The sequence below is a fragment of the Archocentrus centrarchus genome, chromosome 17 (assembly GCF_007364275.1).
Source record: "Archocentrus centrarchus isolate MPI-CPG fArcCen1 chromosome 17, fArcCen1, whole genome shotgun sequence".
In the NCBI taxonomy this organism is placed as follows: Eukaryota; Metazoa; Chordata; class Actinopteri; order Cichliformes; family Cichlidae; genus Archocentrus; species Archocentrus centrarchus.
In genome coordinates, this window is record NC_044362.1 from 12632256 (window position 1) to 12651087 (window position 18832).

At 47.6% G+C, this 18832-nt stretch overlaps 1 protein-coding gene across 4 annotated transcripts in view; it reads left to right on the forward strand.

Moving 5' to 3' along the window:
• The first annotated feature begins 807 nt into the window (after positions 1-807).
• Positions 808-18832, forward strand: part of pde4ca (phosphodiesterase 4C, cAMP-specific a) — a 42135-nt gene continuing 24110 nt past the window's right edge. For 2 of the 4 annotated variants that reach the window (XM_030752530.1, XM_030752532.1), the window contains exon 1: positions 15870-16555. In XM_030752530.1, coding sequence (XP_030608390.1) covers positions 16407-16555 — 149 coding nt within the window. In that variant the 5' untranslated portion in view covers positions 15870-16406. Of the gene's footprint in view, positions 1290-15869; positions 16719-18832 lie in introns of those variants that run through there. The other 2 variants (XM_030752533.1, XM_030752531.1) reach the window with 2 other exon arrangements.

Sequence of the window (18832 nt, forward strand, 5' to 3'; positions counted from 1 at the left end):
TCTCTCTCTCTCTCTCTCTCAGGGGAGATAGTGTTGTTGTTTGTTGTTTTAAGCCCTGGTTTGGTCCCACCACTCTCAGGAGAGAAGAGAAGAGAGAGCAGAAGTCTGTTGACTGACTGGGACTACATGGGACAGCCCACTCCAGAGAGCATCTGATGGGATTATAACACGCTTTTTTTTTCTCCCTCCAACCAAGAATAACTCTGCTCATTCTGTTGGTAGTCTAATTTCACAGAGGCAAAACTGTGTTCAGTGGGACAACTTTGCGTTAAGGTTGTTGGAGCTGACTTTTAAAGGCAAAGAATACCTGGAGTTTATTGTTGAGGAATTCAACTTTGACAGTTTGAAGGTCATTTGGAAGAATTCAAGAGTGGTGTTTCCTATTTAGGAGTACGAGAGGGGGGGAAGTAGAAGAGAAGCGTTTGTCTTGGCACATCTGTGGTGAGCTGAAAGGAGAAAGAGTGAGGAATTAGTCCCAGATGAGCACTGACAGCTGACATCATCCTCAATTTCATTTGATTTGATTTGGTCCCCATTCTTCCTCTGTCAGTGAGGTGGTATGCTAACTCACTGCATGATAGGTCTTTAACAGACAAAACTCTTTGCCTTTTTAGGCTGTTCACACACACACACACACACACACACACACACACACACACACACACACACACACACACACACACACACACACACACACACACACTCTGAGTTGAACCTTAATGCGTTCCTCTTTTCCCTATAAAGAAAAACAGACATATCTCTATAGCCGGGACCAAAAACTGAACATCTAATTAATTTTTTTTCTTATGCACTTTGGTTCGTGGATTTTGCACTGAGCTGGAAGTGAATTGCTTCTAGCTATTAGGTTTTATGTAATAAACGGAGATGTAGACTCAACAGGTCTGGCTTATTGTTGCTCTCACTCCCATTCTTGCTCAAGTCAGGTGCAGCTGATGCGTTTTGCTGTTTTGCATGTTGCTGTTGTTTTGCATTTGTCCTTCTTGGATCTGTTTTTCCTGCACTACCCCGTCAAAGGAACCTGCCTCCCGATGCCATAACTTATGACTGCAGACAACATAAAGGAATTTGGACAGCTCCTCTTTCTGATTCGTGACAGTATGGGGGTTTTATTTTTCTCTATTCTTTGCAACGCAGAAGCTGCCGTTTTGCTGACTCTCTGAACTCAGCCAAAGCCTTTTTGAACCTGCCAATAAAATGATGAACAAGGACTCTCGCTTTTCAAGGAAGATGCACAGCAACTTCTCCACCCGCAGGCACTCGTGCATTGGGTATGTATCCAGCTGTGTGTCAGGGGCACTGAAGGCAACATAAGTTTGCAGATGTTAAGGAAGTATTGGAAGCTGACCTGTTTCTGCACGTGGCAAGTATTGGCTATATAGAAATATAAAATACAAGCTGATGAGTAATAATGAGGAACCTCCTCTCTGTCACTGTATCATGTCGTTGATTATCTGGTAATTTTTTGTGTATTTTCCTCAGCATTTGCTGTATTTCATACTTTAGATTAAACTGTATTTGGCTCAGTGCAGATAGTGTATGTAGTGTAAAATCTGCACTTGTGCGCTGTTAAAACTCTGGATTAACTTTAACCCAGTCTAATGCCCAGTAGAAATAACACAAGTGGTTGTGCGAGTGTGTGTGCCGTGGTAAAGCCGGGGGCTGTTGCTGTTGGGGTGTAGGCCTTGGGTAGCATGCGGGATCAATGTCTCTGTTCTCTGATGTCCCTCTTTGTCCATGGACCCACGCCAAGCTGTGCAGTCTGTGTTAGGCACGGTACGATCATCATATGCTTCAGAACTTTTGTGTTTTATAAGAACACTGAAGCAATATTGACATGCTCTGGAAATTTGTCCATAAGAGTGGCAGATGTTGCAGACTTCATCTGTGTTTTCTACGTGGTCCTGTAGGAAGCAAAATACAGAGAAATAATATATTGTCGCAAATCTTACGGTACAAGCGATAAATCGTGATAACGTGCTGACGAGAGTGATGATGAGACTGCCTGGCTTAATTGGAGCTGTAACATGATATAAGTGTGTAATCAGGAAAATCGTCAGATCTACTACATCCGTCAGGAAGTCCCTGGAGGACAGTTTGTTATGTAATTTGCAGATATGAAAAACAGAGATTCAGCACGTCAAATAAAAACCTGGGGTCCAAATGACTCGACATGTAGTGGCGAGGTTTAACCTTCTTTCTTGCACAGTAAAGGGGCTAAAAAAAACCCCCAAAAAACATTTTGGAGCTGTTGTGAACATTTTTTACAGCGCAGTGAGCGGTGCGGTAAACTTTTCTGAACTCTGGGCATAAGGCATGTGCCTCGCGAGTGTCATCCGAACTCCTCCAGCTGTGAGCCTGTTTGGATCATATGAGGAGATCAAAGCAGGAGATTTAAGACCACAGCCAGAAATACAGAAGCACAGAAGGGAACAGAACAAGCCTCTATTCTCTTATTACCTGATTTGTACATTGAACTTCCTGATTGGAAAAAAAAAACCCTAAAAGCACTCATGAAGTGAAACTTCAGATCTTGTTTCTCCTTTTCAGCACAAGTAAAGACAGTGCTTTATTTATAGTAAGATAATGAGAAAAGGCATTGCGACAGGACTAATAGTTCTTAAATTAATTTAGATAGTATTTTAATTCTTTAGGAAAAATAATATCACTGCCCTCTTGCAACACACAAATGTGCAACACACACAAACGCTGGGACAAAGCAGTCTCTGTTACCCAAATGTGCCCATCACAATAATGACAGTCTCATCGTCTTTTGTACTGACAGTACCAGGACACTATTCATCTTCTCCCCCTCCCCTTCACTCCTTATAACTTTCTCAACAATACACAACACATTTTAATGGCTTTTCTGCTAGTGTGTTGCATTAAAAAAGAAACACACACACACACACACACACGCACACTGTGCCACTGCATTAAGTGAACGTAGCAGCTCTCAGATGGTACTGTATCATGAGAAGATAGTTGGTGCTGCAGTGACAGTTTGATGCATTAATCTGAAGTAGAGAGAGCGATGGAAAGAGACAGCAGGAGGTGAAAGCGAGCGAGACGACTGCAACCCCTGTCTGAGTGGGGGAAAAGAGATCATTTAAAGAAATGGGGGAAAGGCACAGAAGAGAGGGTGGTGAAGGAGTGATGGGGTGACAGGGGTTGAGATAAAGCGGCTTTTAGCGCAGAGATAATGTTTAGTAGTAGATTACGAGCGAGACCAGGCTTACAGGGTGAAAAGACAATATAAAGATACTCTGTAGATGTGCCTAGAAGTATTTGAAAGTATAAAGGAAAACAAAAAGTGCCAAGTAAGGTCACTCAACCAAAGGTCAGCAGTGTCAATGTCAGAGGTCCCAATATAGCTGCCGGTTCCCCCCCCACCCCCACCCAGAAAAAACAACAACAACAAAAAAAACCCCAGCACACGCCCAGATTAGTCAATAGGGCCTGTGTGAGGCTGTGGCGGGCCGGCTGCTCTGTGCGTCACTGCTGTACTCCATATTTTCAGCATGACTGATTTCCCCAATCGCCTCCAGAGCCTCATCGATTCCTGAGCGGCGGCCTGGGACACTAAAGCTGCTGAAGTTCAAAACCAGCTGCTGTACTGTATTCACAGTGAGAGAGGATGTAAAAGGCCTTTCATGTGTCCAAAGTTCAGAGAGAATCATTCAGCAATTAACAAATAAGAGCATTGTTCTCCTGAAGGTGTGTATCCTGAGCACAATGAATGAGCTGCTACTTTAATCAATATTAGTGCTCTTTGTAGAAGAAGCCAGGATTTGGGCTCAAGAAAAGACATTAGGCTGAAAAAAAAGCACGTCATGCCATTCACAACCAACAGTGAACTCAGCACATAGGTATGCCAAAAAGTTTATGTAATTATTGATGAATATTTGCATTTCTGAAAAAAAAATCCCTTCTTTTTCCAGCTGTTAGTTCTGTGTGTCAGCAGGGTCAGGATGAATAGCATGCTACCACTAGAGGGGGAAACCGACTAAGTAGTGCTGCTGCACAACAAGCAGGAGTTCAGTGGGTCGTATTTCAGGGTCTCCACAAATGACCGATCCTGTCGTTTGGATCGGAGGACTGTGGTGATTTGGTAGGTTATAGCTGCGTTTCGAGGCTCAAAGAAAGACTTTCCTCCTGTGGTGGAGTGTTGTGATAATGCATTGATGCTATGTTAGACAAGATGCCAAATTATGTATTACCGCTACTCTCTGTGACAAATTCACAATTTTACTTCCGTTATTTCTGTAGCTGCAGAGCTGTGGTTACATATCTATTCAGTATCTGCAGAGTATCTATTCAGTTTGCAGGTTTTAGTCTAAAAAAATCTCAAAGAAAGTAATCCTCACACTGACACTTTTTAGTTCAATGAACCATTAATTTACTGTATGTGTGAGTATTACAACTACACCCACTGACATGGTCATATTTGTAGGATATATGATGTCTTAGGGTGTATCCAGAGTCTCTTTTTTTGAATAAGATTATTGTTTTTTCCATAAACACACCCTGGATTAAGGAGTGTTCACCTGCGTGTGCACACAAGCCTGTGTGTATCTTAATGTGTGTTTTGTGTGCATGCATTTCTGGGTTTTCATATGCGTGTCTTTGTTTGCATTCGCATATGTGCGTACAAGTCTGTCATCCACCCAGTCCTCAAATGAAATAAGCCTCAAAAGCCAGCCGTCGCGCTAGCAGATGGCAGCCTAATGAATCATGAGGTGACACACTAGCCTTTACTACAGTACATGGTGTAGCATGACGTTGACATCACAGAGACGCCGATAGTTAAATATAGGCCAGCAGCAACGGCCAAAGGCTGACACCTGGTGCTGCTTCTTTGTTACATTCACAGTATTTTTGATGGCGTTTAGGCTGTGAGGAAATATGGTGAACTATTTGTTTTTTTGTGGTCTGTGATAATCACCATTAGTGTGAAATAACCAGAGCAACCGCAGTGTTGCTTAGGTGGGTCTGAAGATGTGTAACTGACACGTATTGAGTAAAGGAAGCAGTTACTTTTGCAAATATTTCTTCCTGGAGATCCTGTTGCAGAAAGCTTGGTATGCCATGTGCATATGTTTGTGTGGCCTATTTTTCTGCAGCTGCTTTAATAACACTGATAAACTTTGCAGTGCCAAACTCTGTCCCCCTCTTCAACTCAAATTTCCACCAGATATTTCAAAATTCCCTTTGGAGCAAAAGACCTCAATTTACAAAAATGTGTAAAAAAAAAAAAGAAGAAGAAGAAACAGCCTTTATTGTCCCACAGACGGGAAATTTGGGTGTAACAGCAGCCGCAGTTATTATAAATATAAATATAATAATTTAAACTATTAAGAAAAGAATATATATATATATATATATATATATATATATATATACATATATATAAACAACAAGATTAACCGTAATAATAATAATAACAATAATACTAATAATAATACTAAATACAATGTACATAATGTGCTGCATTTACAATATTTACATTTGTGACACAAATTTTGGGCTTGAATGTGTTTTTCTGAGGTTGATGTGGTTCATTCATTTTCAGACAATAATGAAGCTGTCATGGCCGGGGAGGAAACAGGCGAGGAATGGCTGACACAAAGGACTCCGGAAGTCAGCGTAACTTAAAAGGGATTTATTTCAACGGGAAAAAACAATACAAAAACCGTTCAGAAGGGAGACGAAGGGGAACCACAGGGAGCACAGGAACACACGGGCACACAACATCAACGACGCAACAGAGAACAAAACAAAACTGAGGGCTTAAGTACACACTGGGTAATCAGGGCAAGAGGAAACAGCAGGGAACAACAGGTGAGGCAAATGAAACTAATTACACAGGGGAAGCAAAGCTGAACACAAAGCACAGGAAAACCAGACTGTCAAAATAAACAGGAAGTGACAAACCAAGAAACATACTGACTAAACACGGGGAACAGGCACAGACTCAGGACAGAGACGCAGACATATCACAACACTAGGAAATAAACTAACACAAAACGCTGGGCCAACGGCCCAGGACATGACAGTACCCCCCCCTCAAAGGCCGGCCCCCGACGGCCAAAACCAGAAAACAAAACCAGACAAGGGCGGGAGGCGGGGGACCAGGAGGGAGGGCCCGAAACAAAAACAAAGACAGGGAGCAAAACAGAAATCACAGGGCGTGAACAAAACAAATCAAACCCGTACAGGAAGAAAACAAAAACACAGGACCAGAACAAAAGGCGACGGCACAAGGCCGGAGACAGTCCAAAACAGGGGGTCGAAACAAGGAACAGTCCAGGAGCTATGACAAAACAAAAACAGCAGGGGAAAAAACAGTCCACAGTTCAGGGGAGTCAGTGGGAAATCCAAAACAAAAAACACACAGTTCAGGAGGCCGCAGAGGCCAAGGGGCCACAAAGCAAAGTCCCAACGAGGGAGGCCGACCGCGCTCCCAGCGGCGGCGGCGGCGAGGACGAGAAGGAATCACTGGAGGCCGACCGCGCTCCCAGCGGCGGCGGCGACGAGGACGAGAAGGAATCACTGGAGGCCGACCGCGCTCCCAGCGGCGGCGGCGACGACGAGGAGGAGTCACTGGAGGCCGACCGCGCTCCCAGCGGCGGCGGCGACGACGAGGAGGAGTCACTGGAGGCCGACCGCGCTCCCAGCGGCGGCGGCGACGAGGAGGGGTCACTGGAGGCCGACCGCGGGGCATGCGGCGGCGGCGACGGGGAGCAGACACTGGAGGCCGACCGCGGGGCATGCGGCGGTGGAGACGGGCGACCCCGGGCTCTGGTGGGGAACCCTCGGGCGACGTGGAGCGCTCGGACTGAGCAGAGACCCCCACCGGCTCGGACTGAGCGGGGCCCTCTGGCGCGGGGCGCTCGGACTGAGCGGGACCCCCTGGCTCGGACTGAGCGGAGACCCCCATCGGCTCGGACTGAGCGGGACCCCCTGGCGCGGAGCGCTCGGACTGAGCGGGACCCCCTGGCGCGGAGCGCTCGGACTGAGCGGAGACCCCCATCGGCTCGGACCGAGCGGGACCCTCTGGCGCGGAGCGCTCGGACTGAGCGGGACCCTCTGGCGCGGAGCGCTCGGACTGAGCGGAGACCCCCATCGGCTCGGACTGAGCGGAGACCCCCATCGGCTCGGACCGAGCGGGACCCTCTGGCGCGGAGCGCTCGGACTGAGCGGGACCCCCTGGCGCGGAGCGCTCGGACTGAGCGGAGACCCCCATCGGCTCGGACTGAGCGGAGACCCCCATCGGCTCGGACTGAGCGGGACCCCCTGGCGGCTCGGACTGAGCAGGACTCTCCGGATGCTCGAACACTGGATGCGCAGGCTGGGGCTGCTTTGCAAGGCATAGTGCGGGTGAGTCTAACGGTGAGGATGATGGCGACATGGGAGTTAACTGGGACTCGGACTCAGAGACCAGAGACTCAACAGCAGTCGACGGGAGAGACCGGGGCTGAGACAAAGAAGCTGAGTGCGTGGGAGCTGACCCTGGGAGTGAGTGCGTGGAGCTGACCCTGGGGAAGCTGAGTGCGTGGGAGCTGACCCTGGGGAAGCTGAGTGCGTGGGAGCTGACCCTGGGGAAGCTGAGTGCGTGGGAGCTGACCCTGGGGAAGCTGAGTGCGTGGGAGCTGACCCTGGGGAAGCTGAGTGCGTGGGAGCTGACCCTGGGGAAGCTGACTGCGTGGGAGCTGACCCTGGGGAACCTGAGTGCGTGGAAGCAGGCCGGGAGACGACTGGCTGCGTGGAAGCAGGCCGGGAGACGACTGGCTGCGTGGAAGCAGGCCGGGAGACGACTGGCTGCGTGGAAGCAGGCCGGGAGACGACTGGCTGCGTGGAAGCAGGCCGGGAGACGACTGGCTGCGTGGAAGCAGGCCGGGAGACGACTGGCTGCGTGGAAGCAGGCCGGGAGACGACTGGCTGCGTGGAAGCAGGCCGGGAGACGACTGGCTGCGTGGAAGCAGGCCGGGAGACGACTGGCTGCGTGGAAGCAGGCCGGGAGACGACTGGCTGCGTGGAAGCAGGCCGGGAGACGACTGGCTGCGTGGAAGCAGGCCGGGAGACGACTGGCTGCGTGGAAGCAGGCCGGGAGACGACTGGCTGCGTGGAAGCAGGCCGGGAGACGACTGGCTGCGTGGAAGCAGGCCGGGAGACGACTGGCTGCGTGGAAGCAGGCCGGGAGACGACTGGCTGCGTGGAAGCAGGCCGGGAGACGACTGGCTGCGTGGAAGCAGGCCGGGAGACGACTGGCTGCGTGGAAGCAGGCCGGGAGACGACTGGCTGCGTGGAAGCAGGCCGGGAGACGACTGGCTGCGTGGAAGCAGGCCGGGAGACGACTGGCTGCGTGGAAGCAGGCCGGGAGACGACTGGCTGCGTGGAAGCAGGCCGGGAGACGACTGGCTGCGTGGAAGCAGGCCGGGAGACGACTGGCTGCGTGGAAGCAGGCCGGGAGACGACTGGCTGCGTGGAAGCAGGCCGGGAGACGACTGGCTGCGTGGAAGCAGGCCAGGAACTAGCTGACACTGGGGACCGAGGAAGAGCTACTGGAACTGACTGAGAGTGGAGTGGACAGGGAGCGACAGGGGCTGGGGCTGACTGAGTGCTAGGGGGAGCGACAGGGGCTGGAGCAGACTGAGTGCTAGGGAGAGCGACAGGGGCTGGAGCAGACTGAGAGCGAGGGAGAGCGACAGGGGCTGGAGCAGACTGAGTGCGAGGGAGAGCTACAGGGGCTGGAGCAGACTGAGTGCGAGGGAGAGCTACAGGGGCTGGAGCAGACTGAGTGCGAGGGAGAGCCACAGGGGCTGGAGCAGACTGAGTGCGAGACAGCGCTGCTGGCTGCGTGGGAGCAGCCTGAGGGCTAGGGAGATCTGGCTGCGTGGAAACAGAGAGGTGAGAGCTAGCTGACACTGGGGCCTGAAAGGGAGCTGACTGAGAGGGCACTAAAACAGCTGACACGGGGAACCGAGGGAGAGTTACTGGAGCTGACTGAAGGCGAGGGAGAGCGACTGGAGCTAGAGCTGACTGAGACCCTGCTGCTGCAGCTAACACAGAAAACCGATGCGAAGGCTTGGACCTGGTTGCCCCCACCCGCGGAACAGGAACGGGTGCAGAGGTCAGCCCGTCCGTGGCTGCCCCCACCCGCGGAACAGGAACGGGTGCAGAGGTCAGCCCGTCCGTGGCTGCCCCCACCCGCGGAACAGGAACGGGTGCAGAGGTCAGCCCGTCCGTGGCTGCCCCCACCCGCGGAACAGGTACGGGTGCAGAGGTCAGCCCGTCCGTGGCTGCCCCCACCCGCGGAACAGGTACGGGTGCAGAGGTCAGCCCGTCCGTGGCTGCCCCCACCCGCGGAACAGGTACGGGTGCAGAGGTCAGCCCGTCCGTGGCTGCCCCCACCCGCGGAACAGGTACGGGTGCAGAGGTCAGCCCGTCCGTGGCTGCCCCCACCCGCGGAACAGGTACGGGTGCAGAGGTCAGCCCGTCCGTGGCTGCCCCCACCCGCGGAACAGGTACGGGTGCAGAGGTCAGCCCGTCCGTGGCTGCCCCCACCCGCGGAACAGGTACGGGTGCAGAGGTCAGCCCGTCCGTGGCTGCCCCCACCCGCGGAACAGGTACGGGTGCAGAGGTCAGCCCGTCCGTGGCTGCCCCCACCCGCGGAACAGGTACGGGTGCAGAGGTCAGCCCGTCCGTGGCTGCCCCCACCCGCGGAACAGGTACGGGTGCAGAGGTCAGCCCGTCCGTGGCTGCCCCCACCCGCGGAACAGGTACGGGTGCAGGGGGAGCTGGAGCCAAGGGAGCGGGAGCAGGGTGAGCAGAGGGAGCTGGAGCTAACTGAGGGGTCTGAGACTGCGACTGAGGAGGAGCTGGAGCTACAGCTGACTGGGAACACTGCGACTGAGGAGGAGCTGGAGCTACAGCTGACTGGGAACACTGCGACTGAGGAGGAGCTGGAGCTACAGCTGACTGGGAACACTGCGACTGAGGAGGAGCTGGAGCTACAGCTGACTGGGAACACTGCGACTGAGGAGGAGCTGACACTGGAGGAGCTGACACTGGAGGAGCTGACACTGGAGGAGCTGACACTGGAGGAGCTGACACTGGAGGAGCTGACACTGGAGGAACTGACACTGGAGGAACTGACACTGGAGGAACTGACACTGGAGGAACTGACACTGGAGGAACTGACAGAGTGCTAGGGTGAACAGACATTAGGGAAACCGACTGAAGGCTAGAGGGGCCTGAGTACGTCAAAACTGGCCGCGTGGAAGCAGCCTGAGGCACAGCTGACTGGGGAGACTGAGACTGAGCCACAGCTGACACCGGGCACTGAGAATGCGCTGACACTGGGCACTGAGAATGCGCTGACACTGGGGACTGAGAATGAGCTGACACTGGGGACTGCTGTAGGTGAAGGGTGGAGGTTAAGAAATCCTGCACTAACCCATGCAGAGAGCCAAATAACCAAGGGTAATCATCGACTAGCCCTTGCAGCTGGGCCGTGAGCTGTTGCTGTTCCTGCTCACATGGGTCAGCCAGAAGGTCCATAACCAGTGAATCCACCCAACGGATAATGGTCTGCTTTGCCACCTCAGGGAGGGGAAAGGCAGGGGGGTGACGGGAATAATTGTCCGCAGGCATAGTAGCGTTGAAGCCAGTGTTACTCACGGAAACGGAGGATTGGGTGTGAAGTGGTGAAGCGGTCCGCGGCGTTATACCGCTCGGGTCTCGGGGTGCCTTCCGCCGTTGCTGCCGGGAACTCCCTCTCCTCCGCGGCTGCCGAGGAAGGGAGGGATCAGCGAAAGGGGAGGCAGGTGAGTGACGATGACGGGGACTGTTCAAAGACGCCGGGCCCCCCAGCGCTAGACGAGTGCCGTCGAAAAAATTGGAGCCGGAGGGGGTTTTGTAATGGTTGCGTCGTTCTGTCATGGCCGGGGAGGAAACAGGCGAGGAATGGCTGACACAAAGGACTCCGGAAGTCAGCGTAACTTAAAAGGGATTTATTTCAACGGGAAAAAACAATACAAAAACCGTTCAGAAGGGAGACGAAGGGGAACCACAGGGAGCACAGGAACACACGGGCACACAACATCAACGACGCAACAGAGAACAAAACAAAACTGAGGGCTTAAGTACACACTGGGTAATCAGGGCAAGAGGAAACAGCAGGGAACAACAGGTGAGGCAAATGAAACTAATTACACAGGGGAAGCAAAGCTGAACACAAAGCACAGGAAAACCAGACTGTCAAAATAAACAGGAAGTGACAAACCAAGAAACATACTGACTAAACACGGGGAACAGGCACAGACTCAGGACAGAGACGCAGACATATCACAACACTAGGAAATAAACTAACACAAAACGCTGGGCCAACGGCCCAGGACATGACAGAAGCAAATAGAATTTGTCCATATTCGTTAAGCAGAAACACAAACGTTCTGCACTGGTTGGATCGGGAGCATTTCCTCGTACAGCCGTTGCTTCTATAATGCAAGATGTAGAAGAACAAAGTGTTTGCAACCCTCATGGAAGCTGTGTTAATTTTGCTGGAATTGGATCCTCATCAGCATTGAGCAATGAGAGGGTATTACTTGATTGCTTCTAAATCTTTTTTTTTTTGTTCTGTTCATACAGCCTTCATAAAAACATTGCCTAGTTAGACCTCAAATAAAAAATAAAAAAAAGACCTGTGATTGCTTTGCATTACAAGGGCAGACAAAATTGGAAAATAGTTAGCATTTATTAGCCACATTTAATTATGATTTAAAAAAATGTCTCCCAGATTGTGCTATTTAAATATCTCTTTTTGCACTATATTATGTATTATATTTTTGCATTCAGTGAAGCATAATTGGCTGTCAGAAGACAGTATGTGGAACTTAATTAGTTTCAGCTCATTTTTCAAAGCACAGACAGAAAGCTCACTGACAGCCGGCTATTTTGACACGCAGCACTCCTCGGTGGCTTCAAAACAGCTTGTTATTCAAGAATGTTAACCATTCGTTCATGTATCCAACACATGATGTCATGAGGGTTCTTTGCAAATAATGGACTATTAAATCCACCACTGGAGGTTCAGCCAGAATTTATGATTTTGTGAGTTTCAAAAATGACCTTGTAACATCGTTTCGGCCTTGGCATCCAGTGCGACGGGGCTCGACTGTCTTAAGTGGGGATGTGAAGACACTGAGCAGAACCAAACATTTAATGTCTGCGTTTCTTCAGACATCAAGTCTCTTCCACCACCAGTGACGCAGATTCATGAAACCCTCTGAAATCCTCTGGTGGACTGCCAACCAGCAAATGTGTGTGTGTTTGAGTGTGCGTATGTGTGCTTGTCCATGCTAGATCACAAAGAACAATGCTCTTGCACCATGTTGTATAAACACTTTCAATTCTTCTAGTTGCACATGAAAGCAATTTTCCTGTCATGAAAGCGTGTCAGAAATTACAGAGGCTGTGAAGCTGAATTCACAGCACGGCCCCATCCCCTTTGCATCAGGACACTGTTCATCCCAAAGGGGATAGACTCTTCACTTTCATAAGCCCAGCTTTGACTATTTGTACTGAGGATATGTGTGAATACAGACAGGAAACTAGACTTAGATTTTGTGACTTCTTCATCAAATAATGGTGGACCTGGTTCCAATACTCTTCCACGGTCATTCCTGCTAACGACTAAGTTTAATTCATTGTAGTCGTGTGACTGGATTTATAAACTGTGACCGTTCCTAGTTGAGTCTCCACGCTGCAGTAATGCACAGAGGTATTGTATGTCTGTTCAGTTTGTGGTTATGATTGGTCCTTTTTTGTGTGCACCTCTTCAGATTTCCTTAAATGGAAGTTTTTCTTGACTACCGCAGACACAGAACCTTTGTATTATAGTAAAGGGTTATATCAAATACTTTGAGCGAGCAAAACACTGCAGTTACAATTTGCCCGTGCTGTGTGTCTCAAACAGTGGAAATATAGAGTTGTAATATAAAACCAAGCCATATGAAAAACAAATGAAATGAACTTTCTGCATTTAGGGTAATAAGATTTTCATATGTATGTAACAGAGCGGTGGTCCTGTGATGCTTTTTAAACCCTCTGCCCTCTGAAAAGCGGCCTGGTTCATATTAAAGGAAAGTATTGACTGTATATTGTGATACTCTTGTTTCATCGCTTTTTCTTTTCCATTCTCACCTATTCTCTCTGCCTAACGTTAGTGAATTCCATGATGATGAAGCGATGCTATTGATTGATTTGCCAATTTAATTGAACCATGTCGTACTGCAGAATGAAGGTCAGCACCATTTATGGACATGTGTTTTGTGTAGCTGGATAGTAAGTTATCATTCCTGGGGTTATGCTACGTCTGTCAAGCTTTCCGTTCGTGCGGGTCTTAGCAGCGAATGCAGTGGGACATTTTTTGCGTGAAATTGTTGCATCTTTAACAAGAAAGCTATAGACAGACAAGCACATTTTTCATTTCTAGCTACTGTAGCAACTGTTGATTTTGCCAAAAAGCAAGTTGCTTGCAGATGTTATCAGCATGTTATCACGTTGGCTCCCTAACTTGGCTGAACATCCTTTTCTGGTGACTTTTGAATGTGTCCTGTTGACTTTTACATTTTACAATGAAAATACTGACACAAAAGCTCCTTCAAGGTTAATTACATAATTTCTTTATTCTAAGGCCAGCATCCATACAATAGGGAAATACTACAAATTTTTACGCAACAAGTCATGTGAAAATGAGTTCTTGCAGTCCTGTGAAAAATTAAGTACACCTTTTCTGCTTCTTTAGCAATTAAGAGGGTAAGTAGCAAGAGCTACATTTCAGCTTGTAAATTTCATTACAGTACCATTAAAAAAAGACTAAGTGTGGCTTGTTTGGAAGGGTTGCCAGGAGAAAGCCTTTTCTCTCCAAAAAGAACACAGCAGCACAGCTTAGGTTTGCAAAGTTGCATCTGAACAAACCACAAGACTTTCGGAACAATGTCCTTTGCCAAAATTGGGTCATGCTACAGTACAATGATCCCAAGCACAGCAACAAATCTATAACAGAATGGCTGAAAAATGAAATAATCAAGGCTTTACAATGAACTAGTAAAAGTCCAGACCTCAATCTGACTGAAATGCTGTGATGGGACCTCAAGAGAGCTGTGCATGAATTAATGTTTGCAAACCTCAATAAACTAAAGCAACATTGTAAAGTAAAGTGCCAAAGTTCCTTCACAAAAATGTGAGAAACTGATAAAGTCATACATAAAACAATTACCTCATTATTGCTGCTAAAGGTGATTTTATAAACTACTGAACTATGAGGTGTACTTATTTTTTACAGGACTGCAGAGTCCCGTGAAGACTTTCCTTTTCATGACTGTATATACTTGCTGCAAACAGGAGAGTTTTGTTTGTTTATTTTAATCTGCTATACCACAGACTGTTAGAGATGTAACATACATTCAGCAGTTAGCTGGACATGCTAAGAACTGTAGCTTATGCTAGAGCAGTTTAGAGACTGACCAACTTATCGTCGGACCAATATTATCAGCTGATATTAACCATTTGCCCGTCTATTGGTATCTGTATTTATAATGGCTGCTAAATGAAAATTTAAAAAGTAAGGAAGAGACGGATTATAACAACCATGTTATGTGTTAACATTTCATAGTTTGTCCACCAGAGGGCACTCTGCAAATTCCCTGTTGGCAACACGTTCCGAACACTGCAAACACAACAACCAGGTAATCCAAGCAGAGTAAACAAATAACTGCACATAACAAATGTTAGGGAAATCTGTTTATGTGTGGTGTGTCTGAAAGAAAAGAAAATATCAACTGATATGTGGGAATATGGGATATTTTTAATCACCAAATATCTGTATTGGTCTTACAAATCCTGTATCAGTCAGGGTCTAGAGCAGACAAACACTTTGTTAATTAATTGCTTTCACTTTGTCACTTGCAGCATTAGTTAGTTAGAAAATAAATTCATTATAGTTATTAAAAAAACACTACACAGCTGCCGTGTTTAGGCTGCAGTGTCCTATACTGCAGCTTTGGTGGAAAATCTCTGCTCAGCGGATAATATGACCAAAATTGATATTCAGTACCAAAGACAGACAGAAGGTTCACCAGGTAAAGGTCATGGGTGACCTTGCATGCTTGTGCCTAAGCCTGTGTATGAGTACATATTGTATAAGTGTGTGTGTGCGTGCGTGTGTGTGTGTGTGTTCTTCATTCTCAGCAGTCTGTGTCCCAAGAGCTACTTATTGTAATACCGTATCATACTCATCCTGTCATCCTGTCATCTCTTTACCTAACGCAGACAAGGCCTCCCTGTCACACACACACACACATATGAATACACACTCCATCTGGAGAGAGTACTGTAATGGTACTGTGTCCAAAAGGAGAGTACAATCCTGCAATGGTATCAGGACTATGTGTGTGTGTGTGTGTGTGTGTGTGTGTGTGTGTGTGTGTGTGTGTGTGTGTAAGAGAGAGAGAAAGAGACTGAACAGGAAGGAGTTAAAGTGACTACAACATTTGGGGAAGGCAGGAACCATGCTGGCTCTGCTCCCACCCCTTTTCTCAGCACTGACCTCACTCTGAAACTTGCACCTCTTTAGGTTTAGCACACACACACACACACACACACACACACACACACACACACACACACACACACACACACACACACACACACACACACATACACACACACACGCATATACAAACACTTGTTCAGTCACATGCCTACATACACACTTGTTCAGTGCACATGCTCATTTACACACACAGCCAACTTGTACAGCTCTGTGGCACGCCTGAACAAAACTTATACACACACAAGACGGATGACAGGGTGAATGTGACAGAGTGAAGCAGGAGAGCAAGTTTGTCCAGGGAAAGGAAATGTGTCTGTTTGTTCTGTGATTAAAGGTGTAGCAGCCAAAGGGGGTAGGAGGAGGCAGAGAGAGAAATCGAAGACGAGTGAGAGAGAGAGAGAGGGAGAGAGGGAGCAGACAGACAGAAAGAGAGAGGGGGAAGAGGGCAATAGTGTTGCGTTACATTTAGACCCAGAGCAAAGACAAAATGTACATGGGGGACCGCTTAATAGAGCTCTACTGAGAGTGATGAAAAGCTTTTTCTACAGCCTGCAAGGCAGACAGGCGTGCAGCTGGGAGAGTGCAGCCTGGAGGAATTCAGGTGCTCAGGACAGATTACACTCAAAAATTTATACATATCATCCCAAGAAAAGCAGCTTTTCACCACAATACAGCAGCAGCAGGGGCGGCGGATCCCATAGTGCCATTCATCCTGGCGCTCCTGTGGAGCCACTGGTCATAGAGCTGGTGTCCACTCCCGCCAGAGGTAATGCCACCTCCTGGGAATCCGTGGAGAGCTGGACAGCCTGACCGAGCGAGACAGACGAGGAAGCGGGACGGATTTCACAGGGATGAGAGCGGCCACAAGCTGAGGAGAACCAAGAGAGGGAGACGAGCGGAGTCACCAAGAAGAGGAGGGTGAGGACGAGTTAAAGAGAGTAGGCTAAAGAAAGATGAGTGTGCCAACGAACTGTGGGTTCTTTTACTCTGTGGAACGGAGTATCACAGTGCGGAGTGGGAACATATGGGGATCCCCGTGTGCTGTCAACAGGCCTATTGACATCATGCAGAAACGCAGGCGGTAATTAAGAGCTATCTTATTTACTCTCGGTACTTTTGTCTTCCTTTTTTTCATGTCTTCTTTCATCTCTTAAACACGCACACACGCACACAGCATATGTGTCATTATACAGGTGTGCATAAAGTTGGGGAGCATGGGTCTGCTGGTAAAAAGGGCTTTTATTAAGACCAAAGTTTATTTCCAAGTACCTAAGATACTGAATCACTTGTATAGCAATATTGTCTATTTTTTTTATTTTATCCTATTAGTAGTAACAGGAAAGTAGACAATCTATGTTACAGTGTACAGGAGTGACTCTATTGTGTTTGTAAGATCATAGTCTTTAAATATTTGAACATCTTTTATGTACTGTATATCTGAATATCGAAATGTTTAGACTGCAAACAGTTTTTATCAGCTGTAATAGTTACGAAAACATTTTTTGTCCTTATCAGTTGTTGTGGTCCAAATCAGCATTTCCCTAAATATATTTTTTGTTATCACATTTCCTCTTCACCCCTTTTCAGGCACTGTTCCAGATGAGATGGGGATTTTTTTTTTTTTTTTTTCCATTCTTAAGACTTCTTGCAGCTTTTAGCAAGAGTCAAATTAACAGAGAGGAAAGGAAGTGTGAAAGTAATAGCTTTTGGATCATTTGAATATTGCAGTGTTTCCTGGTTGGAAAAAAAAAAAAAGCAAAGTAAATGAAAAAAGCAGGCTCCCATCCAGATAATTTTAAATTCATAATTACTGTGGTGGCTTATCCAAGTTTTCATAATGTGTTAGGTAAGAAGCAGTACACAAGTCCAACTGTAATTTTAAATGTGTGTGAGATTTAATGCAGACTGCAGACACTTCACGGTGCTGAAGTGGAGCAATTATGCAATAGATTTATGTTAATACCTTAAAAACAAAATGGCAAATTTTGATATAACATATCTACACTCTGTAAATGTTTCTGATGTTGCTCCTTCACAGAATACCTGCTGGCCTGTGGGTAAAAGTCAGCTAACCGATGGTGGTTTAATGAATTCATGATTTTTTGCTCCTGTTTCGGTTACACAAGTTTTCAAGTGCAGGGAAACTTTAGGATGTTTTCCTGCATGTGTTCTGTGTGTGTCATGCACATCAGCGTGAGAAATCCTGTTTCATAACGCAACGCTTTTTCTCATTAAAGCTTATCTATCTGACATGCAGCTTTAATGCTGCTGTACTTCTCATAGGAAAATTCCTACAGAACTTTTGTAATTTCACACAATAATCCTCAGTGCCAGCAGGGAGGCTCTGATGGAGGATTCGGAGATAAAGCCGTGTTTACATTGCTGTCCTCTGTCCCGTTTCTCAGGCTGGGCCTTTGTTTATCAGATGTAATGCAGAACATTTGTGAGAACTGGGGATTTTAAAGGACAGTTGCCCCATACGATTTAATTCCTTTTTGGAGACCCATGCCAAGAAATGCAACTGAATTCTGCTCTTAAACAAGCAACAATTACCTAAAATGTCAAACTGCGGAGACACTGGACATTTACTCATTACATTACTGCTCAGATTACTTCCACCCGTGGATCTAAAAGGTCACAGCTTTACGAGCAGCGGTGCTTCGAGAAGATCAGTAAATGTGCCCAAGGAGGGGAATTAGAAACTGGGAGGCAGAGATCTTTATTTGGGTTGAGTTATTGTATCTAGGAGTTTGTGCTGGTGATGCTGATGGAAGAACTGACTCTTGCTGTAGCCTGAGTTCCAACAACCAGCCGATTTTTTTTTTTTTTTTTTTTTTTTTTTCAGTAATTTGTTACAGGAAATCCAGGCAGAGTAGAAACACATGAGATTATCAGAGTCCATTTTGGGAAATTCAACCAAAAGACAGTCCTCTGAAGTACATGTATTTATTTTATAATTAGTACTATAAACATTTTTTATGCACTTTATCCCCCTTCTCCTTTTCCCCTCCCTTTTGTTATTTGTCAGCCAGGCCACATAAAGTAGAGCACAGCTGATATCTATGGAGCCGGTGTAGACACTCAGATGTCAGCCATGGCTCCTTTTGTCTATAAAATATAGTCATGCATGAGTAGGTCCCCACATAAGCATGAGATAAACTGACAAATTAAACCTGCGTGGGGAGGAAAGATATA